The sequence below is a fragment of the Lactuca serriola genome, chromosome 6 (assembly GCF_051521515.1).
Source record: "Lactuca serriola cultivar US96UC23 chromosome 6, Lser_US96UC23_V15, whole genome shotgun sequence".
NCBI classification, from domain to species: domain Eukaryota; kingdom Viridiplantae; phylum Streptophyta; class Magnoliopsida; order Asterales; family Asteraceae; genus Lactuca; species Lactuca serriola.
Window position 1 is genome coordinate 82712995 of NC_136413.1, and position 27131 is coordinate 82740125.

General features: G+C 36.2%; 2 protein-coding genes and 1 long non-coding RNA gene across 3 annotated transcripts; 1 reads left to right on the forward strand and 2 right to left on the reverse strand.

The window, feature by feature from the left end:
* Positions 1-6268: 6268 nt before the first annotated feature.
* On the forward strand, positions 6269-6826 carry LOC145059961 (uncharacterized). The gene has a single exon (XM_079007715.1). It carries the CDS (start codon positions 6269-6271, stop codon positions 6824-6826), a length of 558 nt encoding a protein of 185 aa, XP_078863841.1.
* An 11386-nt stretch (positions 6827-18212) lies between these two features.
* Positions 18213-20672, reverse strand: LOC145059381 (uncharacterized). The gene is made up of 2 exons (XM_079007235.1): positions 20527-20672; positions 18213-19561 (listed from the first exon to the last, which is right to left on the reverse strand). The coding sequence occupies exon 2, from the start codon at positions 19548-19550 to the stop codon at positions 18381-18383; it is 1170 nt and encodes a 389-aa protein (XP_078863361.1). The 5' UTR covers positions 19551-19561; positions 20527-20672; the 3' UTR covers positions 18213-18380.
* Positions 20673-24663: 3991 nt separating this feature from the next.
* LOC145059382 (uncharacterized) lies at positions 24664-26577 on the reverse strand. Its single transcript, XR_013686754.1, has 2 exons — positions 26361-26577; positions 24664-26092 (listed from the first exon to the last, which is right to left on the reverse strand). It is a non-coding gene; the product is annotated as an uncharacterized LOC145059382 (long non-coding RNA).
* Positions 26578-27131: the final 554 nt, after the last annotated feature.

Here is a 27131-nt window from a genome sequence, read left to right on the forward strand (position 1 = left end):
CGAAGTCTAAAATAAGTGGGGGAGATTTGTAGCACCTGGTTCCTCGTATGTAACTCTTATTGAGTATTTTTCCTTCTTTTTAGCCTTGGACTCGACGAGTCATAGGTCCGACTCGCCGAGTAAGGACGGGACCCGGGACATGTTTAAGTTGACGACTCGGCGAGTCCATATTCCGAACTCGACGAGTCACCGCTGTTGGATGAAACCCTAAGTTTCAGGGGTTGCACCCTATTTAAACGACGTTTTGTGCCTCATATCAGCCCCCATTGCGTAAAGAAGACTCCCTCTCGAAGCTCTAACTCCTCTTTTGGTAATTTGGGTAATTTTGGTGCATTTCTTTGAAGTTTTGGAGAGAAGAAGAAGGTAGATCAAGAAGAGAGGAAGAAGATCCAGAATCTTTGTGCCATTTCAGAACTTCTAGAGGTATTGGACTCGAAACCCTCTCTGTCCCTTCATTATTATCTCGTTGAGAGCTTGTGATAGCCATTTCAAGGCTTCTTCTAGTCTTGACCTTTGTGTAATGAGCTTATAGTGTTGAGGGACTTCGAATCTAGGCATGTTTGGGCTCTAAGGGCTCGGATCTGTAGCCTTTATGGACCCTCATTGCTTGAAGACCTTGGATCTACCATTTTAAGGACATTTTGAACCCTAAAATCCGTATTGGTGAATATCTACACGTAAAGTTGGAAACTTTACGTGTGATTCGTGTTCTAGGAGTCCGGATCTGTGAATGGCATGGACTGGAATCGAGCAAATCTATGTATTTAGTGGGTGCATGGCAACGACTCGGCGAGTCGTTCATGTGACTCAGTGAGTCTGTTCGCGAGTCTCCGAGTTTGTCCCCTTTTCGTAGTGTCGAGTGAGCAGTGAGTCACGGGGTGTGACTCAGTGAGTCGGAAGCTGAACTCATCTATGGAGGAACTCGGCGAGTCAATGCCCTGACTCGGCGAGTTCAAGGCAATCTCCTTATATCAAGAACAGACTCGGCGAGTTGTTCATACAACTCGGCGAGTCGCAGCATAAGTGTTCTTCGGATGAAGATGAACTCGGCGAGCTGTTCATACAACTCGACGAGTCTTAGCATAAGTGTTCATCGGATGAAGATGAACTCGACGAGTTGTTCATACAACTCGGCGAGTACGATGAAGGACTTGAATATCAGTCTAGAAGGAGAACTCGTCGAGTCGTCGCCTAAATGGACGAGTAGAAACGGGATTCAGGACAATCGTTTGGGTAGGGACTCGGCGAGTTGGAAAGCCAACTCGGCGAGTCGGGTCAACTGAAAGTTGACTCTGACTTTGACTTAGGGCATGATCAGGGGTAAAATGGTCATTTTACCCAAAGGACAGTTAGCAGTGTTTGATTGAGTATGTTGTGGGAATTGCAGCCAGAAGATTTCCGGAGCAGCAGCAGCAGCAGTAGACAGTCAGTTCCCGATCAGATCAGCAGCTACTTCGAGGTGAGTTACCTTCCAGTAGCGGTGGGCCTACGGCCACAATGCCGGCTCACCAGTAGGAGTTGTATGTAGATGATTGTCTCCATGATATTCATCTAGGGATTACTACTACCTGTGTTATGTTTATGTGCTAGTATGATATGATGATATGTGCTAGTGACAGTAGGGGGAGATAGTCCCCGAGGTATCCGGTCGGTAGGGCCGAAGGGGTAGTTATACCCTGCCATGTTAGATAGATATGATGTTGTGATACATGCTATGTGGTAGTAGTGGAGGGGAGGAATAGCTCCCCAGTATCCGGTCGAGAGGACCGAAGGGGAGGCTAGCACCCAGATATGCTACGCAATATCCGGTCGAGAGGACCGAAGGGGAGGCCAGCACCTAGATATGCTAGGCAATACCCGGTCGAGAGGGCCGAAGGGGTAGGCCGGGCACCCAGATATGCCTAACAATATATGTATGTTATGAGATTATATGGTATGTGGTACAGTGGGGGAACTCACTAAGCTTCGTGCTTACGGTTTTCAGTTTTGGTTTCAGGTACCTCCTCAGCTAGGGGAAAGGAGTCGGCGCGGTAGCAGCATGTCACACACACACACACTCTCTTGTTTCTGCAGTTACGAGTTTATTCTGGGATTGCTACTATGATATTTGATTGATCGAATGTTGTGGTTTTCAATTTGGTTTTCGATGTGAAATGGTTTAATCAAACAATGTTTTAACTATTAGTGCTTTCATGTAATGTTTTATAACGAAATTTTTAGACGTGAAAATTGGGTCGTTACACTATTCAAGGAAGGTTTGGTTGTACTTTCTGAAGATGAAGGATGAGGTGTTTGGGAAGTTCAAGGAGTGGAAGACCATGGTTGAGAAAAGGATTGGAAATAGGTAAAGACTCTGAGGACTGACAATGGGTTGGAGTTTTGCAATGCTCCATTTGATAATTTGTGCAAGGCAGAAGGTATAGTGAGTCACCGCACCGTACAACACACACCACAACAAAAATGGAGTGGCAGAATGTATGAACCAAACACTCATGCAGCGTGCAAGGTGCATGGGGATATTTTCTAACTTATCCAAGCAATTCTTAGCGGAAGTAGTTAACACTGCATGTTATCTGGTAAATAGATCACAATCATCTTCAATAGATTTGAAGACTCCTCAATAGGTATGGTTTGGGAAACCCTCTGACTATTATGGTTTACATATATTTGGATGCCCCATATATGCTCATGTGAATGATGGTAAACTTGAGTCAAGGGCAATGAAGTGAATATTTCTAGGATATGTGACAAGAGTAAAAGGTTATCGACTGTGGTGTACAGAAGAATGAATAACTCCTAAATTTATCATGAGTAGAGATGTGACGTTTGATGAATCTGCCATGGGTAACCAGGGAGGAGGTGAAACAAGTCAAGCAGGGAACAAAGATCATGGTGCTAGCCAGAAGGTGGAGTTTACATACCAAACTCCAGATAGAGTTGTGATAAGTGACAAAGAGTAAGGAGGCAATGAACAATCTAGACAAGATGAAACCCAAGAGCAACACATGGGATCTTCATCTAGTGGTGTTGATGCCGTGAAATATGATGGGTCTAAATAAATAGCAAGGAGAAGATCAAAGAGGGTTATTTGACAACCTGACAGATATGTGGGATGTGTAAATTTAGGTGAACTTGACTTCATTACTTTTGCCTTAGCAACTGGAGAAGACATTGACATCGAGGACCCTCAATTGTATACAGAGGTTGTGGCAAGTAAAGAAGCAAATGACTGGTTGATGGCCTTGAATGAAGAAATGCAATCTTTAGAAAAGAATGAAACATGGGATCTTGTTACATCACCAAAGTGAGCAAACCCAGTGGGATGCAAGTGGATCTTTAAGAAGAAGGAAGGGATACCAGGGTTGAACCTGCTAGGTTAAAAGGCAAGGTTGGTGGCAAAAGGGTTCTCTCAGAAAGAAGGAATTGATTATCACAAAGTGTTCTCATCGGTCGTGATGCACAATACACTTCAGATTCTTTTCGCCATGGTGAGTGCATTTGATCTGGAGCTTAAACAGCTTGATGTGAAAACTGCATTTCTTCATGGAAATTTAGAAGAGAAGATTTATATATCCCGGTCAGAAGGGTTCCGTGATGCCAAGAAGGACCATGTATGTTTGCTGAAGAAATCCTTATATGGTTTGAAGCAGTCTCCACGACAATGGTATAAGAGATTTGATTCATTCACGATCTCGAACTACACTCGGAACCAGTTTCACAATTGTGTTTACTCAAAGGAATTGTCACCAGATTCTTACATATATTTGTTGTTATATGTTGATGATATGCTCATCGTAGCCAAAGTATGGCAGGAATAAATGACTTGAAGGCAACCCTAAAGAATGAGTTTGAGATGAAGGATTTGGGAGCAGCAAAGAAGATATTGGGGATGGAGATACAAAGGAATAGAAAAGCAAGGAGGTTGTGTATTTTTCAACAGAAGTACATTGAGAAAATTATGCAATCCTTCAATTGTGACCAGTCCAAGCCAGTTGGAACTCCTTTGGTGGCTCACTTTAAACTTGGTCCAAGCACTATACCCACTACTAATGAAGAAAGGAAGTACATGAGCAGTGTTCCATACTCTAGTGTTGTTGGAAGTCTCATGTATGATATGGTTTGTACCAGACCTGATTTGGTTCATGCAGTTATTTTGTTTAGCAGGTTTATGAGTAATCCAGGGAAGAATCATTGGAAAGTTGTAAAGTGGATCTTGCAATACTTGAAGGGAACGACGGATGTTTTCTTGGTGTATTGAGAAAATACGAAGAGTGAATTGGTGGGATATGATGAATCTAATTATGGTGGTGACTTTTTGAAGCGCAGGTCGTGGACGTGCTACATATTCACTTTATTCGGATGTGCCATCAATTGGAAGTCAACGTTACAAGATACCGTTGCTTTGTCTACAACTGAATCCGAGTATATGTCCATGACGGAAGGAATAAAGGAGGATATATGGTTGCAAGGGCTTATTCAGAGTCTTGGTCTGAAGGTGGAGAAACATGTCTTGTATTGGGATAGTCAAAGTGCTTTGAGTCTTGCAAAGAATCCTGTGTATCACGAGAAGATGAAGCACATTCATGTCAGGTTGAATTTCATTCGGGATATTCTGGAAGGAGAAAAGTTTTGAATACTGAAGATTGATACCAAGGTCAACACAGCAGATATGTTGACAAATTCGTTGCCCTCGGAGAAGTTCAAACTTTGCTTGGACTTGGTTGATGTTCCCAAGAAGTAGGTCCCTTCAGGGACAAATGGTAGGAAGGGAGAGGAAGTTCTTGTTCGAGGTGGAGTTTAGAGGATGCTCAAGTCAAGGTGGAGATTGTTAAATGTGACTCGAGCATTTGGCTCATGTTAATGAAGTATTTGTAGCACTTGGACCTCAATGGAGAACTTGGGGTTCATGGAGCATGTGACAATGGAACGGATATTCTGAGAGAGCAATGGATCATCATACAAAGGAACTGATCAAGTGCCAAAGGAACGGATCGTGTACAAGGGGGTTTGGAGCACTTGGAAGGAGGTTTGGAGCACTTGGAAGGGATATGGAGGAACAAGGGATCCTTGTTGCACCACATGATGAAGAGATGGGTCAATAGGGATACTCTTGTGCCATCTTGTTCTCCTCTTGACCCATCTTGTTTTCTTGTTGAGCCATGCATGGCCTTGTTGAGCCATGCATGTACTTGTTGCTCATGGTTATCCTGTTGCTCCAAGATTGATGTTGTGCACCATACTTGATGCTCTTGCGCCATTTAGATCCATGTTACGTCAACTAGGGTTGTTGTTGCGCCATGAAGAAGCTATTGCGCCATCATGGACCATTTTGGTACATGATACGCCATATTGATTCCTTTGATGTGTCATGTTGATCCAAGTATGCTTAGAAGATGATAATGCTCAAGAATGTTCCAAATGATGTTGCATGGCAGATTGTGATTTATTGACACCCTTCATGAGCCAATGGGCTTGGCCCATTAGGGTTTTAGGTCTAATCCCTCAAGTATAAATAGGGATGCATGCTAGGTCAATTTTGTATCTTGAATTCTAGAGTGATAGGCGAATCTCTGTGTAATTGTACTTGTAACCTCTGTGTTAAGAGATCTGAAATAAAGAATACTCCCCTCCTGCCCGTGGATGTAGGTCTCCTTGACTGAACCACATAAATATTGTGTCTTGTGTGCTTTTGGTTTTGCTAGTTATCCGCTTTACTTCCTAACAGTTTTTGTTGCGATTAGAGTATATTTTCCAACTTTAGTTATTACAGATTGTTACATGCATCTTCATCTTGTTACATACATGCTTGAAATATTTGAAATGCAATATGTATCCCACAAGGAAACTTTTTCTCACAAACTATTTTCGTAATATGTATATTAGGAAGTGGACAAAGTTGAAGGTTAATTGTGCTCGAGCTAGAAATGAGACCTTCATGTAGCAAGCACAAAGAGCTAGCTTCAGAGAGAAGATATGGCATGTCATTGTGTACTTTTAGTTTTTAAATATGCATGATTTTAATATATGCAAATAAAAGATTTATTTTATTATTAGCTTAGGTTATCCTATTATGTTTTCTAGGATTTATCTTATTTGTTTTTTCCTAGCTTTTAGCCTTCTGTTATGATCAGAATATAAGTTTTGGTGTAATACTTTTATATACTCGTTTTGGTTTGATTGAATGAAGTAATAAGATTATTAAATTTTTCATGGTATCAAAGCAGGTCTAAACTGACCTATCTCGAGGAAGGTAGCCAACGGCTGCACAATGGTCGGAGATGATGCAGAATCATCAAAAAACAACAACGGTAACAAGATCGGGGCTGACTCGCTTTTCTACATTCATGCTTCAGATTATCCCAAACAAATGCTAGTGACTGATGCCCTCACAGACATCAATTATGTTAATTGGGTTCAGGAGATGAGAAACTTCTTGTTCGCCAAAAACAAGATAGGTTTTGTTGACGAGACTATTGTAAAGTCGACAGAAAGTTCCACTAATTTCATGCCTTGGATGAGATGTGATGCCATGGTGAAGGGATGGTTGATGACAGCAATAGAGAAAGATATACGGTCAAGTTTCAAATATGCCAACACCGTTGCAGAGATCTGGGTTGATCTTGAAGAAATGCTCGGAAGAGAGAGCGCACCATGTGCTTACGAGTTGAAACAGATGCTCACAAATACATCTCAAGATGATGCTTCCGTTTCATCCTACTATATACGAATGAAGGCCTTATGGGATAAGATACAAACCATATCACTAACACCTCATTGCACATGTGATATTGGTAAGAGATTGATCGAATCTAAAGAAAATGAATAGCTTTATGAGTTCCTGATGGGTCTTGATGGTGCGTTCACAACAATAAAGACACAAATTCTTGTTTCCAAACCAACATCGATCTTAGGGACAACGTACCATCTTGTTTCAGAAGATGAACAACAACGCCCTATATCAACTGCGAGAAGGCCAATATAAGATGCAACTGCCTTCCAAAGTTCCACCATTTAACGTGAATAGAGTGTTGATTTTACATCCCAACGCAACAAAGGTGTGGCAAAGGAGGTGAAACGAAGCAATCGAAATGAAGTGGAACAATGCACCTTTTGTGTAAGAAGTGGACAAAAGAAATAAGGTTGGTTTAAACTCATTTGATATCTCGAATGGTGGCTCGAAAAGGAAAGAAGGACAAAAGGAAACCAAAAGCTTCCATGGATAATTACGATGTGAACCAGGTCCCTATTCTATCGGATTAACAGTACAAGGTCATACTCAAACACTTCAAACATGATGCAAGGATTAACACATAACCTACTATTAACATGATTGACAACAGAATGTTTGGTACATCCTAAGATTCAAATACAATCTTTTATCTGTTATTCGTCTCACTATCAAATGGATTCAATGGCAGAAAAGAAGAAGGCTTTGATGACGAGATTGGATGTAGAAGTATGGCACAAGATACTAGTGTTGGATAAGGTGTCTAAGTCCATAATTTATTTGGTATATACTTGACCTGACCCGGCATGGTCCATTTGGGTTGCATTTCATCCAAACTATTTATGGATAATTTTATGAGAGTTATACACATATGTTTATTAATATATTATAAGTTATAATATATTAATATGAAGTCATGTTATTTAATTAGTTAATTAGTCTTAGTCTTAAATTAATTATGAATTAATTTAGAGATTAAAAGGAAGACTAATTAGATTATGGGCTATTGGTATTATATAGTGTGGGCTAACACTCATTTGTTAATGGGCTAGGCTTATATGGAAGTCCATGGATGATCCATGGAGCTTTTAACCCATGGATCCTTGGAAAGGAAAAGATATGGGTTATTAGGGTTTCACCCTAATCATGTACACTATATAAGCATGCTTATGTTGCATGAAATAGCCACTAAGTGGCACTAGTTGTGTGAGTTTTGTGTGTGGACGAAAATTACAAGTGTGTGTACTCTCTCTAAAGTTTTCCATGAGTTTGTGGTGATTTGTGATTCCATTTGAGGCATTCACACTATTGGTGCTTGGCCCTCAAATTCCTTAGGAATTGAACTCATCATCAAAAGGTATGTAATCTCATCTAATTCTTTTATGTTTAAAAGTACCCCATGCCATGTTAGATAGGTTATGAACCTTGGAAAATTATTATTTTGCATGCATTTAGACAAACATAGATCCAAGGTTTATTAGGGTTGCATGCACACTTAGGAAGTGTTAGATTGCTCAAAACCCAACAGTGGTATCAGAGCCTAGGCTTGCTTGTTTGATACTTGATGCAAAATAGTGAAAAAAAATGAAATTGTTGCTGTCTAGCTGATGGACTCGCCGAGTCCATGGGGGGACTCGCCGAGTTCAAGGCAAAATTCATCCTACTCGGCGAGTAGGTTCGTGCACTCGGCGAGTAGAATGATCAGAATGCAGAATTTCGACTTTTGCTGCTGGAAATGGACTAGAAACATTACCCTAAACTGTTTTGGTGTTTTAAAACTTGTTTTAGTTGGTGTAATGGTTGTTCTAATCCATTTACAATAGCATATATCAAAATTCCATGATTTTTATATGTTCATATAATTCTTGAAATTTTGATGATCATGTTCATGTTCTTGTGAATTTAGAAGATGATAGGAATTATTTGTTGAATAGTTTGGAATTAATTCTTGATCATTTATGTGTTTTAATGGAGTCCATAATTTGTCCTCAAGTTATGGATATCCAAAGGTCACTTTTCTTTAACACACATTTAAACACATAAGTTACATGAAAATGAAGAGTCTTCATTTTTATGAACCTTTAATTCATAAGTTATGAAATGAAAAGTTTTTGGATAGTTACAAAACTTTCCCTCAAGTTTTGGAATTTGTAAAGTTTCACACACTTTAATAAACTTTAATTCCAACCCTTGAATTTTAAAAGTTAAAATTCAACACTTATACTATTTATAACATTAATGGTTAATTATTATATATATGTATAAGAACAAGTCGTTTTACCGTTAGTAGGCCTCATTCACGAAGTCGGTCTATAAGGTGGGTATAAGGTTGTTGCCTATAAAATGGCGACTTAATGGGTGTCCACTCTCACCCACCGCTTGCTTGACTGATGGAGGGTCGTTAGCCGAACGGATAGGACAATGACTTTAAATTCTCATTAAAAGTATAATGATTATTATAAAGTAACTAAATGTTTTATTTAATTCCCAATCTTAGTTACTTTAGGAAAAATGTGAATTTGGTGCTAGCCCATGGAATTCACACTTTGTACCTTACCAAGTCGTTGGTGGAGCGTGTGTGGTTAACCGGCACACTAACTTGGACTAGTAAGGATCACGAAGGGTGACTTAATGTTTGTCATAGATCAATGGAGCGTGTGTGGTTAACCGGCACATTGATTAGGTGATAATATTAAGGGTACCAAGTGAATTGGTATGGTTATTCACACCTTGTTTTGTGATCCTTGGCATCCCAGTCACAAAATTTGAGAGGGCACACTCGAGATTGAAACATGCCATCGAAAAGTTCAATGAATCTCAAAAGATCTAGGAATTTCAAATCTAATTAAAAACCTAATAAATTATTTCGTTTTTCATGGTGGAAATTGGTGAATCGTCATTCGCCTACCTTCAAATATTTTATAGCTTGGATTACGGCATCCCTCTTCCAAATTATAAAATATTGTGTTGGGTCCTAGCCTTAATATTTCATATTGGGTGTTATATTAAGGACTTTGAATCAACTAACTTGATTTTCTCCCATTATAGATGTTTGGTTCAGACAACTATGATCTTCCCAAATCTCTTGAAGATGGTGTCCCTCAACATCATGCTTCACTTCCTCCACCTCCTCCAATTATTCTCCCTCACCCACAAGTTCTTGAAAAGTTTAAAGTCACTCAATCCCTATTGGCAAGCATAGTCTATGTGTGCTCACATCTTGGAGATAAAGTCACATATTGACAAGCCGGGAGAGTTGGGTGTCAAAGTCCCGTGAAAGTTGGATGTTCAATCACTTTCTTAGTAACATAGTGAGTCTCTTTGGGACTACTATGAGACGGACTATGACATGACCCTTAATGATGTTATCTATTTGCTTGGTGTTGTGGAATCAGCAATGATTTGGAACACCAGTAAAGCAAATTTGATTAAAAGAACAACTTCCCAAGTCTACATGGGCATTGACAATGGTAGCATTGGATATCTAGAAAAGGATTTCTCTTCCCAATGGAAAGGGATCGGCCATAGTCAACTCGGTTGACCAAATGGTAAAGAGAAAGGCTAAGTCTGAGATAGTCTCATGTGCCATTACCAAAGGGTCCATGTGTTTTGTTGCCAAAGGAAGGGGCATTGGTTGCGAAGCTGCCCTATTCACCTGAAAGGTCATAAGGTTGATCAAGTCAAGAGGTTTGACTCTACTTCGGGTAAAGTCCACTGTCTAACTCTATTAAGTTCCTATTTGGAGATTCTTATTATATAATGTGAATGGGTCACATGCTGATGTTTTAAGAATCAAAGAAAAGATAGGAAGCTTAAAGTAAGTATATGTTGATTCTGATTGCGAAGGTGGGTTTCGATTGCATGGTTCGGTAATCAGAATTTTGAGCTGTTGCTTAAGAGTTATAATATATTGCTTATGAATAGATAACGACAAGGTTTTCATGTGAATTGTAAGGATAAGTTTTTCCGCAAAGTTTTAAAATAGAAGAAAAAAAAAGGGTTTTAATTTTATTTATTTTAAAAACATCCTTACAATGGCATCTGTGGAAAATTGTTACTTATATGTTTCCAGTAATAGCAATATTGGAAAGTGGATTTGATTCCTTCGTTTGTGGTAGTGTCTGAATTTACCGAATGAAGAAAGTTTTTCATCACCCAAGTTTCAATTGGACAGAAACTTGGAATCATACAAGTTGTATTGTATGATGAATGAGAATTTTTCATCTTTGAAAATTAAGACTAATTCTTTGATCACATGTATATGTGAGTCAGTTGAAGGACTAAGGAATTAGGTACACTGGGTGTGCGCTGGTCAAGGTCCACCACAAAGATTGATTTGTCATGATTTACTAAAGATTAGTAAATATGATTACACTTATAAGGTTAAGTATAATTCTGTAACGTTGGAAAGGTTACAATGTATGACAAAACAAATGAGAAGAATCAAATTAGGCAGAAAGATATAAGTTTCTCAAATCTGAAAGGATGGGAGAGTACTTTAGTATCATATTTCATGATCATCTTAATGATTATGAAACCATATCACAAATTCATACTCTAAGGATGTCTTAGTGCATTGTTATGGCTAAGAAGAGAGGTCATGAATTGTTGGATTGGTTAAAATCAAGAAGATGAGTCATATTTCATTCCAAAACAATTCTTAGAGTCATACTCCAAGATTGTAACTTTGAGTGACATAAAGGAAGATTTATTAACACTAGTCAATGTTTTCTACTGTTGTACATTTGAGATTGGTAAGTTGTGATGTCTTGGATGAGACAAAGACCAACTAAGACCAATTGTGTGAAGTGTTAGTCTTGATAAGAATCCGCACTATCCCTTGAATATTTGTTTTGTCAAGGAATGGTTCTTGACTGGGGAAACATATATGTCAAGGGGACAGTGGGAGCCTTAAAGATCCTGAAAAGAGTTTCAAGATTTAATCAAGAGTAAAACCTGTAATTTATCACTAGCAAACGAATTAAGGTTTGCAACCTATCGTATTGACATAATTCATATTTCTGTACCTACTTCAAATAAGTTGAATTTGCATGTGAGTTATCAGAGTTCAACTTGGAAGCATTGGTGGGCCTTGTGCTACCAAGGTGACAAGAAACTAAGATTGAACAAGTTTAATCCATGTAAGGTTGAATTTGTCACTAACCTTATCTTGTGATTATGGTTTTGACAAATTCACATGGATAGGAACTCATACACTATAAAATCTAAGTGTCATAAGGTTTCTCTCCGATTCATGGAAATGATGGTGAGGAAACGCTTTCACTAAGTAGATTTTACGTAGATATCAATTGTGTTATTTGCATTTTCAAAAGTCATTAGTGGAGCGCGTGTGGCTCACCGGCACACTAACATGGACTTGTGAGAAATGGCAACGGTCTAAACAATTAAGACTATGATTACGGTACCCCTTTTCATAGTTCTGAAAATTGTTTAGACACACATGTGAGCTATCTAAGAAAGGGTGTATGAATCTAAATTTCAGAAGTCCAGCAGATTTCTGGAAAAATGTCAGAACTAGTGGGAGCATAAGGGTTATGCTGATAATCATCATGTTAGTGGGAGCATGATTATTACGTTTCGTGTTGCAAGTTAGCAATGTTAATTATAGAAAACAAAGTTTCAATTCGTGAAGTTGCAGGGGTTGAAAAGTTGTTTTGCTATAATTAAGGGAGAGGAAATTATACTTCATTTCAATTCTAGAAGCTTAGATTGAGATTTTAATCATCTTTAGTCAAGAATATATATATATGAATTTTATGTTGGAATGGTTCAACTTGAAGAAATTCTATATATATTGCGTTTTCAAAATTCGATTATGATTACGGCATCCCTCTTTATAGTTAAATTTTGAAAACATGACAAATAAAAAAAACAATATTGTAGCAAAAGACTGGTCTAGTATCATGTCTTTATGACAAACATCATGAATCGTCTCCCATATGCTTCGGATATAGGATCGATTGCATGTGCTATAATATTCATCTTTTCTAAATTTTCCAAATGCTTAAGGCATTGAGAAGGGAAAAGTCTAGAATTGGATATGACTAAAGTGATTAAGCAATTGTCGAGGACAAATTTGAGGTTCGCAAAGATTGGTTGCTCAGGGACAGTTGGAAGTATGATGTAAGTTGTCGGAAAGGACCATATTGACATATTTTGAAAAGAAGTAACTCTTGTTCGGAAGTGATAGTCAAAATGGGACTATGGAAATGTCTCCATAGGTGGAAGTTATTCAATCTATGTAAGATTAGAAAACCTTAATGCAAGAAGGATGTTCAAACCAATGTACTTTGAATATGAGACTTCCGTTCCATAGAAGTTGACCTTCTTTGGAATACTCTGTAATGACTGGTGACAAGGTTTTGGTGACTTTGCGCATAATCATTACAAGAGGAACATTGCATAAAAGTTTAAAATTTAACGGACTTTTTGGTAAATGATAGGAATCGGGGATTCTCACATTTACAATAAGGATTTGGATTGTGAAATGAGTATCAATGGAATTATGTTCAATCGATCTATATCACAATGTAAGGATCATAGAAAAACAAAGTGTACATGCTAGGAGCATGGGACGACTATTGTTTTTTATTCAAGTCTTAAGTTGATTGTTTGAAACATTATACAATGAATAATGTGTAATCAATATGGTGATAAATAAAAGGTGGTTCTATTTATATTCAAAAGGGTTCTGAGACCATATTGGATTCGATTATTATTGTGTTTCACTTTGCATGTTTTGACTTCCAAAATAGCTAGGTTATTCTTTCCGAATGACTAAGTTATTTAAACACTCCACAGTCGTTCATATGTTGGAAGTAGGTATGAATCAAGATTGTCATGAATCGAGTTTGTAGATGGCTAAATGGGTTTAGTCATAGCAATGGTTGCTACAACATTCATGAGTGCTCATAAGTTATGAGTATTGGAATAAACCCACGCTCACTTGTATCACTTCATGGAATTTATCTCGAGTGATCGTAAGACGGTAATATCATATAAATCTTCAAACCTAGATATGTGAGTTGTTACCTATGAGTTGGTTGTGCATTGATTGCACGTAAACGCATCAGTAACTTGATGTTATAAAACATGTCTTTGTGTACAATTCAACAAGTAGTAGAACAAGCATATGAGTCGAAGTTTATCTGTTCCTTTTAGAAATAGAAGCTATATCTGGGCCCCTCGATGATTTTGTTGTGACCTATGTACCGGCCGGTCAGAACTAAGTTGATGTGTTCGATTAAGTTCTTTGTCAAACAAATCGAAAATCGGGAAACAAACTGCTGGACAATAAGTACGACGTTGTTCCATGTATTTGCCCGGCTGATATCATGAAAACAGAGGATTATACGATCACTTATCTAAAATGGCACTTCATAGTTCAACAGAGTTTTCGAGAGCTACAATTGCTGGTTGGTTCCTGAAGTAACATATGCAAATATAGTTATTAGACTTATCCAAGTGGGAGTCTGTTGGATAAGGTGTCTAAGTCCATAACTTATTTGGTATATACTTGACCCGACCCGGCATGGTCCATTTGGGTTGCATTTCATCCAAACTATTTATGGATAATTTTATGAGAGTTATACACATATGTTTATTAATATATTATAAGTTATAATATATTAATATGAAGTCACGTTATTTAATTAGTTAATTAGTCTTAGTCTTAAATTAATTATGAATTAATTTAGAGATTAAAAGGAAGACTAATTAGATTATGGGCTATTGGTATTATATAGTGTGGGCTAACACTCATTTGTTAATGGGCTAGGCTTATATGGAAGTCCATGGATGATCCATGGAGCTTTTAACCCATGGATCCTTGGAAAGGAAAAGACATGGGTTATTAGGGTTTCACCCTAATCATGTACACTATATAAGCATGCTTATGTTGCATGAAATAGCCACTAAGTGGCACTAGTTGTGTGAGTTTTGTGTGTGGCCGAAAATTACAAGTGTGTGTACTCTCTCTAAAGTTTTCCATGAGTTTGTGGTGATTTGTGATTCCATTTGAGGCATTCACACTATTGGTGCTTAGCCCTCAAACTCCTTAGGAATTGAACTCATCATCAAAAGGTATGTAATCTCATCTAATTATTTTATGTTTAAAAGTACCCCATGCCATGTTAGATAGGTTATGAACCTTGGAAAATTATTATTTTGCATGTATTTAGACAAACATAGATCCAAGGTTTATTAGGGTTGCATGCACACTTAGGAAGTGTTAGATTGCTCAAAAACCAACAACTAGGGCATACTTCAGATTCAAAGTTGAGTAAAGTAAAGTTTTTTAGGAAATTTTGTGATCAATTTAAACAATAAAGTTTGTCATTCATGTGTTAGGGCTAAACATACAAGGCTTCCTTTTCCCACTAGTTCCATTAAAACCAATGCATGCTTTGATTTGATTCATTATGACATATAGGGGAGTTATTGCACACCTTCTCTTACATGGGCACATTATTTTTTAATTGTGGTTGATGATTATAGCAAATCTGTGTGGGTATTTCTACTTAAACACAAACAAGAAGCCAGTTAACAACTGTTTAACTTATGTAATATGATCAAGACTCAGTTTGGAAAGAATGTTAAAAAAAAAATAAGAAGTACTAATGGTGGAGAATTCACATCAGGTTTCATGAATGATTTCTACTCTAGCATGGGGATCATTCACGAAACTTCTTGTCCTCATTCACCTCAACATAACGGGGTTGTTGAACAAAAACATAGACACTTACTAGAAGTTGCTAGAGCCTTATGATTTGAAGCTAATATGTCGATAAATTTTTGGGGTGAGTGTGTTTTAATAGCAACTTACATTATTAATATATTTCCTTCCAAAGTTTAAAATTTTGAAACCCCATTCAAGGTCCTTTTTGGTCATGAACCAGATTACACTCATATGAAGGTTTTCGGTTGCCTTGCCTATTCTAGAAATACTAACACACAGGGAGATAAGTTTGAAGTAAGGAGGAAACCAAGTGTTTTTATTGGTTACCCACATGGTCAAAAGGGTACAAAATTTTCTTTATGCATAGCAACAAGGTAACAATTTCAAGAGATGTAAAGTTTGTTGATAATGTTTTTCCTTTCGCCCTAAACAAATACAAAACCCAAGGTCATCATGAAGATAAGGTTAATGATGAATTTACCCTTGATAGAGAAGATGATGAGTTAGAATCCTTAGAACTGCCTCTTAAAGTGGAATAAACCAAGAAATACTTACAGAGGGTGGAACTAGTAAGCAGAGTTTAAATGAAGGAGATGAAAGGAATGTAGAGCAATCGATGGTTGTAGAAACAACTGATACACCTGTTTTTACCGAAACCTTTGGCTCCAATGAAGGTCATGATCAGTAACATTTAATTAACATGAGAGAAAAGCGAACCAAATTCCTATCAAATAAATTTGATGATTTTTGTTGTAAAGATTCCTCCTTCGATAAATCATGTACACCCTACTAGCCATCAAGCATCTTCAACGGTACATTCTCTTACTAATTATATTTCTTATGATAAGTTCACTAACAGTCACAAAGCTTTTCTTGTTGCTATTAGCTCAAATGTAGAACCAAAGTCTTTTAAACAAGTTATTCAAAATGAAAATTGGATAATGGCAATTGAAAATAAGATCAAAGCCCTTGAAGACAATGGTACGTGGACTCTTGAAGAGCTGCCAAAAGGAAAACATGTTATTGGGTCAAAGTGGGTGTACAAATCAAATACAAGTCAAATGGAAAGATCGAAGGGTACAAAGCGCGATTTGTCTCAAAGGGTTTTACACAAATGGAAGGCATTGATTATCATGACACATTTGCAACAGTTGCAAAATTGGTAACCGTTAGAACCTTGCTCACCATTGCCACGAAGAAAGATTGGATTATGCACCAACTTGACGTGAACAATGTGTTTCTGCATGGAGATCTAAAAGAAGAAGTTTATATAAAGATCCCAGATAGTTTTTCAAACAAAGATGACACACGATTTTGCAGGTTACGAAATTCACTGTATGGCCTTCGTCAAGCATCGCGAAACTGGTACCAAAAGGTTCCCCATGTCACTCACGAGACTTGGTTTCTGGAAATCAACAGCCGACGCATTGCTTTTTATCTACAATAAGGGAGGAGTTTTTGTTGTTGCCCTTATTTATGTTGACGATGTAATAATTATCATGAACGACGTGTCAAGGATTGAGGGAACGAAGGTTTTTCTTGATAAAGAATTCAGCATTAAAGATTTGGGTCATTTGAAGTATTTTTTGGGCATTGAGGTTGCTAGAATAAGTGAAGGTATCGTTCTTCATCAAAGAAAGTATACCTTTGATATTCTTGAAGATTGTGGGATGTAGACCCACCTCGTTCCCAATGGAACAAAATATGAAGTTAGATCAGATTGATGAGAGTCCTTGCGTTGATGCAAGTCAATATCATCGTCTTGTTGGAAGATTGCTTTATCTACAAGCAACACGACCAGATATTGCTTACTTTGTTAATATGCTCAGCTAATTTGTCTTTGATCCTAGACAAAGTCATATAGATGTAGTTGTAAGGGTGTTGAGATACCTCAAAACGACACCACGACAAATATAGATGTAGTTGTAAGAGTGTTGAGATACCTCAAAACGACACCAGGACAAGGCATTTTTATTCCTAAAAATGGTGGACTGAATCTTGTTGCATACTATGATGCCAATTGGTTTGGCGGTGCATAGACGCAACGATCACGAACCAGATACTTGATGCTTTTGGAACGAGCTTCAACTCCTGGGAAGACAAAGAAGCAGTCAGTGGTGTCTCGCTCTTCAGTTGAAGCGGAATATCGGTCAATGGCGACAACCGTTAGCGAGATTTTGGGATGTGTTGGTTGTTAGGTATTTTACTGCCACAACATGGTCCGACACCATTGTTTTGAGATAATCAGGTTGCGAGACATATAGCTAATAACCCGGTTTTTCATGAAAGGACAAAACATATCGAGATGGATTGTTATTTTGTTCGAGAAATAGTGGAATTTGAAGAGATTAAGACTTGCAATGTTGACACAAAGGGTCAAATTGCATATCTTTTTACCAAAGCTTTGGGCAAAGATTGCTTATGTCTCTTACTTGGCAAGTTAGGCATTCACGATCATCATGCTCCAACTTGAGTCGATACAAAGATATCATCTCTTACTTGGCAAGTTAGGCATTCAAGATCATCATTCTCCAACTTGTGTCAATACAAAGATATCATTAAGCGATGTAAAAAGGATTGATCACACCAATTCGGTTGTGTTTAAATGGGTTAATGTGTTAAGATAACTTAATTCACTGTTAGAACATAAACGCCCCACTCGATGGTTAATTTCATTAAAACTAAAGAACCAAATTGGGCGACTTTCTGTTGCTTCAACTATAGGACTTGTTTCATTTTTAACCAAATTATTGATTTTACTCATTTAATCCATTAGAGATAAACACATATGTGATATAAAGATCTTTAAAAACTAAATAAACAAATTACATATGTGATATAAAGATCTTTAGAAACTAAATAAACACATTTTAGCGAGACAATTTGTAGTCGTAGTACTCACGAATATACATAGCTAGCTACAATTACAATTTGTCCATGAAAAAAAAAAAACAATTAAAAATTCTCAATGAGCCAAAACCCATCTTTGTTGAATTCAGATCCTAGACCCTCAAGCCCATCAAATTCATCAAGCCCCAATGCTTCTTCAATAGCACCCTCTACATTTAACTTATCCACTAACAAAAGATCTTCCAATACTATTCTATGCTTCCTTACAGATTTCATGGTCAACGGTTTGACTTCTACTACCTCTGATGTATCATCATCCTCATCACCTATGCTAAACTCAAGCTTTCTACTACAACCTTTGTCTAAATCCTTTTTTCCATTAAGAACTTGGAGTCTCAAATCCTCATTAAGAACCGGTGTTTTAGTTTTAATCTTCGTGTCCATGGGCCCACTTTCATTGACAGCTTTAGCTTCTGTTAGCCTTCCAAAATCAATCTCATCATCAAGAGGTACAATTTTAGTACTAGTTTTTGTGGGTTTTCTAAATCTTGAAGGCTTGTTTTTCATTTTGTTTTTTAGATCAAAATTAGTGGAGGATTTTTGGTGTGTGTCAAATAAAAGCCTTCTATTGCAGCCTTTTTCTGAATCCAACTTATACATGTTCTTACGAGGTGACATGATAAATAAATCACATTTGGTTTCTGAATCCCAATCAGATGTCCAATCAGAAGGCCAAAAAAGTGGTTTATTTGTACCAATTTCTTCCATATCCACAACTTCTGAAGAGTATTCAGAGCTTGAACATGAAGAAAACGATAGATCATGATCAGTGGTATCAGTAATTGAAGAAACACTAGAGGATTCATCATTTGCTAGCCATGAAACCACTTCTTTTTCTTCTAAATTCTCATGAAAAAACTCGAATTCTTTTCTTTCATCAAGAACTAAAGATGCTTCTTCTATAGGATTTGCTATGGATCCATCGAAGAATGTAGCTTTTGTGCTTAAAATATCACGGGATTTTGTTGATAATAAAGAGATAAACCAGGCGTCTATTTTAACGTCTGTGTAACAAGATAAACTGTTATCATGAAAACAAGATGATGGTGATGATGATGATGCATCACCTGAAGATAACCACATGCAGTTGTTATAATCGAGTGATTCTGCTTTCCTTAAAGTAGCAGCAAATTCATCGTCTTCCTCCTTGAATGTGTCATGAGTATGAAGATTTGAAGATTCTTGACTTCTTTCCCGGAGAATAACACTTGTCATGATGATGGATGCTGTGAATTAAACAAAAACAAAAGATACAAGATTGCAGAAATTAGCAAAGAAGAAAAGGCCAAACATGAGGATGAAAAGAGCGTATAAAACTAATTCCGACTTTATTATAAGTAATATATATTGACCAAATATAACAGAAGAAGTCAAGAAAGAATATGAGAATCATTCTTCAGTAAAACAAAGATCATCAAAGAAGTAATTGCGATAATACTGTAGTCGCACATATCTTTAGAAGCTCAGAGGTTGAATTTAAATTAAAGTATATGAGAATCTTTTTCCCGAAACAATTGCTTTTACGCTATTCCAAAGTTTTAGTCAATAAAATCGGAGAAAAAGATTTGTTTAAATGGAATGAGAAGCTCATCTGAACAGACTTGCCAAAAGCGTGGTGTTTTTAGGGTACTTTAATATACGAATTTGATACTCATCATTTTCCTATTCGCAATAACAATTGTTAGAATTTTATAAATTGGAACTAATCTTTTAAAAATATATGAAAATCTCTTTAGCAACACATTATCTTACACAATAACACAATAGTTTATGTCAAAAATTCAGAGAAAACAGGGAACGAAATGTCCTCCGAACGAACTTGCTGACTTTTAGAAAGCTACTTTTGTAAAATACTCGAACATTCTCCTCTTCGCGCTACTAAAAAACAAAATTTTGTTGATATGACTGTAGGAATCTAATAAATTTTAAAAACGAAAATCACAAATCCATAATCATATCAATTACGTCTTATCATACTGAAAATCAGCTCTCAAGTCTGCTATGTGTATATGTATAAGTGCACACTTAAACGTAAATTTTTCTACCATTCGATCTCGCAACTGCACAATCTGCAATTTTATAAACAGAATCGTGCAGTTTTCATCGAATTTGACTCGATTGTGATTCTAAAACTATCGATTTCAACTGCAGGTAGTTGACTGAAATTAAAGTAATGATAACTTAGTAGTACCTTGTAGTGATACGTGAAGATGTAAAGGAGTTATGGAAACAAGCTCTTGAGAGGAAGCATCGCCATTGATACAGACATCGCCGTTGTCCAATTTCCCGCGTTGGCACTACGAATGGTGGAGATGGTAATGGCACCACCTTCTTGGCTTCTTTTATTGCCATTTGAAACTTTACCCGAATTTGTCGGGCACTAAAGTAATCGTGTGCTAACCAATTCAAACGAGATAGCTATCTTGGGCCTCCGATGTGGGCCACCTGCCGACCCAAAGTATATATACCAAAATTAAAGTTAAATTGGATTAAATAAAAAAAAAAATACATTTTTTTTATTATTATTATTTTAATATTATAATACTTTACTTCAATTTATTTTTATTAATACATGATAATTTAGAAAAATATACTAATTACAAAAATAGATTAGTTATACATTTGAATTATGGTAATATATCATAGGATAACAAGTTTTTATTTTATAGAGAGAAATTAAATATCCTCCTACTTTTATTCCTACAAATTCTCCTACTCAATTAAATGATTACATGTGTCATATTAATGTATTAAAATATCATTAAATGAGCATTAAATGATATACATGTCACTATTCAATTGGATAGGAGGATTTGTAGGAAGAAATAGTAGGAGGATATTTAATTTCTCTTTTAATAGATACACACCCATAATATATTTTTTAAACTATTTCAATTGTTTCGTCCCACATCCAGCGAATTCGAATCAAAATCGCCTGAAAGTGATTTCAAAACAGAATTTCCTTCATTGTTCGAAAAAAAAAAAAAAAAGTAAATACGTTATATATTTATAATGTATAACTAATTTATATTAATATTTAAACATACAATCTTTATATTTCCTACAAATTTATCATCTCGAAAAAGATAAGCCTTCATACTATACTCTGACAAATTAAAGGCGTTGGCATATTGTTTGTTTAATGCATATTCTTACACTGCGTCCATAGTAAATGGTGTTTGATTTTTCGTGTGTAGCCATGAACTCGGACGCACTACTCAAAATAGTGGTGTTACATTAAAAGACGACAGTAAACCATTTTATTGTTAACCGGAGGAAATCATAGAGTTGCACTATTTAAACACTTACTCAGTTGTAGTCCTTCGTGATAAATGGTTGAATGCGTCATTAAGTAATAGACGTTTAATTACTAAAAACAATATGGTTATTATCAATATTAGTCATGAATGGTATGTCGGTAAAACATGGTATGATGATCAAAAATACATCTTAACCACACAAACCAAACAAGCAGTTTATCTCTAAGATCCTACTCGAAACAATAACAATAACCGGAGAGTTGTCGAAGATGTTCATCATCGAAAACTTTGAGATCATCCAAATATTCATGTTAATGAGATAGATGTCGTGAACGACATTCAATCAACTGATTTTATCTTGGTTGTCGATTTAGGCATTTTTGCATATCCATACGAGTTTACATAAAGTTGGTCAATAAAGTGTGACTGCTAGGTGAAATATTGCTCCTATAAATGATGACGATTTCATTAATGATGAAGATGACGGTAATGATATATATACGCTTTAGATGATGAAGAAAAAATAAATAACAAAAACTATGACAGCGATTATGATGTTGTACCAACATATTGTTCTAGTGTTGATTCTGATTGACGGTAGATTACGGTTATTAAACATCCTAATTAGTTATAACATTTGTTAAATTTTCAAATCTTGGTTATAAGTTTTGTTTAAAGTATGTTTATTATATATTTTGAATATTTATTTTATTTGTTAAACAAATGGCAACACATAGTGAAGGGACACGGAGGAGATGGTGTGGACAGACCTCCACACGCAGGCACACACAAGATAGTATCGGGTTGTGAATCTATGCATGAATGTAGCAATCCAAAAAATGTGCATGGCCTAAGAAGAAACTTAAATTTGTATGAAGCGTATGACAATAACAGTAAAAAAAATTTAATCGTGCAGCTTGAAACCTCTGGGGAGACATGGGCAAATGTTAGATTTATCTAAAATCAAGTATATTGTTGCATTATCCATCTTGGTGTCATATTTTTGCCAACTACAAAGAAGCTATATATATATATATATATATATATATATATATATATATATATATATATATATATATATATATATATATATATATATATATATATATATATTTCTTTTTATATGTATTGGATATAAAATTTATTAAAAATTTCTTTTGCTAATGAAATATGTTTTTTTGCAAGCCTATTTTGATCTTAATATGTTTCAGGGTACACAAATTTGTGAAAATCCGTTTGAGCATGTATCCAAGTCGACAGCCATAGAGCATATAAACGCAATAATGATGTGAAATGTTATTTTGACAAGTTCAGCGAATATACGGATGTAAGAACTTCAAGAAGACATTCACCGAATAATTGGACGCTAATACTTGGAATGAAATGATTGATTTGTTGTTTTGAACTCGGGATATAGACGTATGTCAGAAAAACAAAAAAAAAAAAAAAAAAAAAAAAAAGGTACGAGGGTGAAATTGCCGCATACAGTAAGTCATATGCTCAAAGACGTCGGCATAGTTATACCTCCACCATGTTGCGGTGGTGTAATTTTTGAAAACTCTATAAATATGATATTCTTTCATTCTCTCAAGTATGCAACAAGTTTTCTTCGAACATAACTACCAAAGAGCCTTCAAAAACCCTTTGGAGACCAGAGATCGTTATTGGAGCAAGATTTGAAAAGATCGAGAGACGATACACAACTAACCATTCGATTTTCTTTTTCTAATAATGTCTAGGAAAGTTCTCTTCGTTTTTAGTTGTTTTTCTACTTTAGTTATGGACTACAAACCCTTTACTTTCGTTTAGAGTAGATGAACTTGAACCTATGTATTGATTTCAATTATTTCGAATTTAATGTGCTTGTTAAAGATCCCCATATGTTAAAGTCATTATCTTTAATGTTTATTGCCGAATATTATTAGGTTAGATGATTATTTTATCTTAATATAGTTAAATCATATGATTTTATGACCATTAAGATTATATGACAAAGGGTTATGTATATACCTAGGGTTAAATAGAGAAGTTGGTAACTTTTATGTGTGAGTATATATGTGATAGTCATTCTTATATCAAAATTTGATTCTTATTATCAGTTGTCAATTTAATATTCAATTCTTTCATAATTCGAACTGAAGCCTGATTTTTAGAAATATTAGTTCACTTATCACTACAATTAATAATTTGTTAAAATTAAAGGATTAATAGTCTGACCATGATGCTAGTGATGCTAGTCATATTAAGAATCGATAAATAACAAAATTGAATCCATTGTACTCTTAACAAAATCAACCATAAGAGATGTGAATCAAATCTAAACAAAAGTATTATTTATATATTTTTTTAAATCGTATCTAATATATTCTATTTAGTTTAATTACTTGTTCATCATAAGTTGTTTAAAATTGATGTTAGAAGTTTCTGAATTTTAAAATCAGAAATCCCTATTTTACTATTATTTTCTAGTTTAATTAATAGTGGATATTTTTAATTGGAATCATACTCGTTCACAAGCGTTCGACACCCCGTTCTTACCATCTTTATACTATTGAATGAATTGGTACAACAAATTAATACCAAGCGGAAGGATTTGAACACAAAATGTCAACGTTATTGGCATCTACAATTTATCGTTGTCCCGAAAAGGCAGGGAAAGTAATGATATAGTCTTCAAGAAGGCTCTAAATGAGTACTAGACGAGTATTGAATACTCTTTGACAAGCAACCAACACCTCTTCACAATAGCCACCTTCGAAACAAAGAAAAACTTCGCACTGCGTCGACCACATGATGTCATTCGGCAGTCGATGTTTTCTCAATCTCAACGACTCCAACAATTATGTAGAAAAAAGAAGAGTGTTAACACCATATAAAAAGGGATAAAGCAAGAAAAACCACAAGAAATCCAACACCATCATCATCAAACAAAATCAAATTTATCGAATGAAAATGTTAACAAAATTTTTGGCAACATAAACCGTAAGTCCCCAAATAATGAACCAACTAGTGATCAAATAATATCAATGAATCAAATCAGAATGAATCAAGAAGAAGAAGAAGCAATATCGATCCAAATGCGCACAATTATATATTAATCGAAATCGTCAGGTACAAAGGATCTTACACACAGCAATGACCGAAAACAGCTAACCCAAAACCGATCATCTTAGTCTCCTATTTATAGGGAACACAAACAGCAACCTAATTTCCAACCGAAAACGCTATATAAAACATAAAAGTCTAGCACAAACCAACATAAATATGTCCTAACAATCTCCCCCTTAGTTTGTTAAGGTCATGACCTATAGACATTCGACACATTTGACCTTCCCAAGGCACCTGCCCACATCTTCTTGTTGATAATTTCACCAACCATTCTAGTGAATATTTTAGCGATGATCTCCTGAATATCATCGTTGACCACAATTTGATGTCTCGCCAAAGTACGGATATCCCGCTCACCGAACTGAAGAAGATCCTTTGCTTCACGAAGACGAATCCCTCGAGTCGGGAGCTCGATGACAGCGGTGCCTGTGGCCTCATCAAATACCCAGTATTCCATATTCTGCAAAGACCCGTCAGGTAACTGTGGAATAATAGGAATTTGTTTCATTTGTTTGGTAGGAGGCCACGTCACATTTTTTATGGTACGGTTGGAGCTGGGATTAAATACGCCCTTTGCTTTCTTGACAAAAGATTCTGCAGTTTTCATCCCATCGAATTTTCTCTTCACTTGGTTTTCCAAGAAGAGCTTAAATTAGTCCCTCGAGGATCATTCGATGGGTTGTGGAAAGGAGCATTAGATAGTTCTGTAAGATCTATTTTGGTCCAAGAGCAAAAATCATTCTGATGCTTATAATACTCCACACTTCCACTACTCCTTTTAATCACCCAGATGTTCTTCTCAGCAGAAAATCCCCACACCTTTATTCTTGTCCGATCTCCATACTTGGTTTTGAACCTCTTTCTGTCAAGCTCAGTGACACTCAGTTGCGGGCGATCTCCTCGGATGTTTTTATCGGAATTTTTCTTGAAGAGTAATTTTCCTTGAGCTTGTTTCATAATTAATCTGGGATCAGCTGAAGCAGATTCTTTATCAAAACAATCAACAATGCGAGTTCCACTGGTTTGGTGAGAAACATCTTGAGAAGCTGGAGCAGGTACACTTGGAGATATATTATCTTGAAAAGCCTCAGTTGCAGATGTTTTGAACTTGTCGCTAAATGCAGATGTTTTGAACTTGTCGCCAAATTCACTGACAAATTTGTTTTCCAAGTCAAAGAATCCGGCAGTTAGAGCGCCGAGATTGAGCTGTAAATCAGAAATTTGTTTTGACTGTTGAGAGTCTTCCTTTTTAAGCTTGGAAATTCTAATGTCTAGATTCCCAATCAAATCGTTCTTGGTATGCTGCTTCTGTTTTAAGATCTCGATTTCTTGCTTAAGCTCAACAATTTGACCCAATTTATAGATGCTTTTAACAGTCTTCATGACCCCCTAATACATAAAACAACACTTAGTTGAAACTTAATTATAACACCATGCCACTGATTAATCTCCACAACCTTACAATCCTCGTTTTTATGAACTAGGCTGAAAATGTCGTAATATACAAAGTATACCACATAAAGAAACAACTCCAATTAAAAGACTTAGAGCAAAATTCAGTGAAGTTATAAAAACCTTACTCAAATCAAAAAAACTTAGAGCAAAATCCTTCAAGAATCAAAAAAAAATTGTGAGCGACGAGAAACACAAATCTGACCTATTTTATTCTTCGAAATGAGGTTTAATGTTCGTTGCCGGAGAGTGGTGTGGGCTTGGAAAGAAGATGACCGGTGATACAGGTAGTGAGGAAACGGTGTTGTGGTAGGTGTAAACAATGGTGGTGAAGGCGGTGGTAGCAGCAACGTTATTTTGATCTAGGATTTGGGAAAGACGACAGTGGTGAAGAAAAAGATGGAAGGCAGAAATCGGGTAAACGTTACCACTTACGAGTTACGACCTCAACTGATCAGCATACACTAGCCCAACATCAGGCCTACTCGCATACATATCAGGCCAGCCCGTTAAACTGACTAGTGAGCCCAAGATAACTAGAAGTTTAAGCTTCCTTTACAACATGTTATACCAATAATCTAATATATAGTTTGGATTAATTTATGTGTTTGTTCTTTATTCTTTTTTTAACACGCCTACGATTTTTATTTTGTTGTGTGTTGAATACTTACAAAAAATAAAATGAATATTATACCATTATATATTTCTTTTTTAATTTTCTTTTATTTTTATCATTTCGAATTTTAAAAAGCACACACACAACCCCCATTTCCGACCCACCTAAAGTCACTGTCTATATTACTCTATCTCTCTTCTCTAACGCTAGACCCTAAATCAGCGAGAACTAGATTGTCACCCTCCCTTACTAAAGCATTGTCGTCCTCCTTGAACCATTGTTCCCCACCCCATCATACATCCATACCAACTCTGTACGCACTCCCTTCATCCAAGTGGTCAAATTTTGATGCTAAACCAA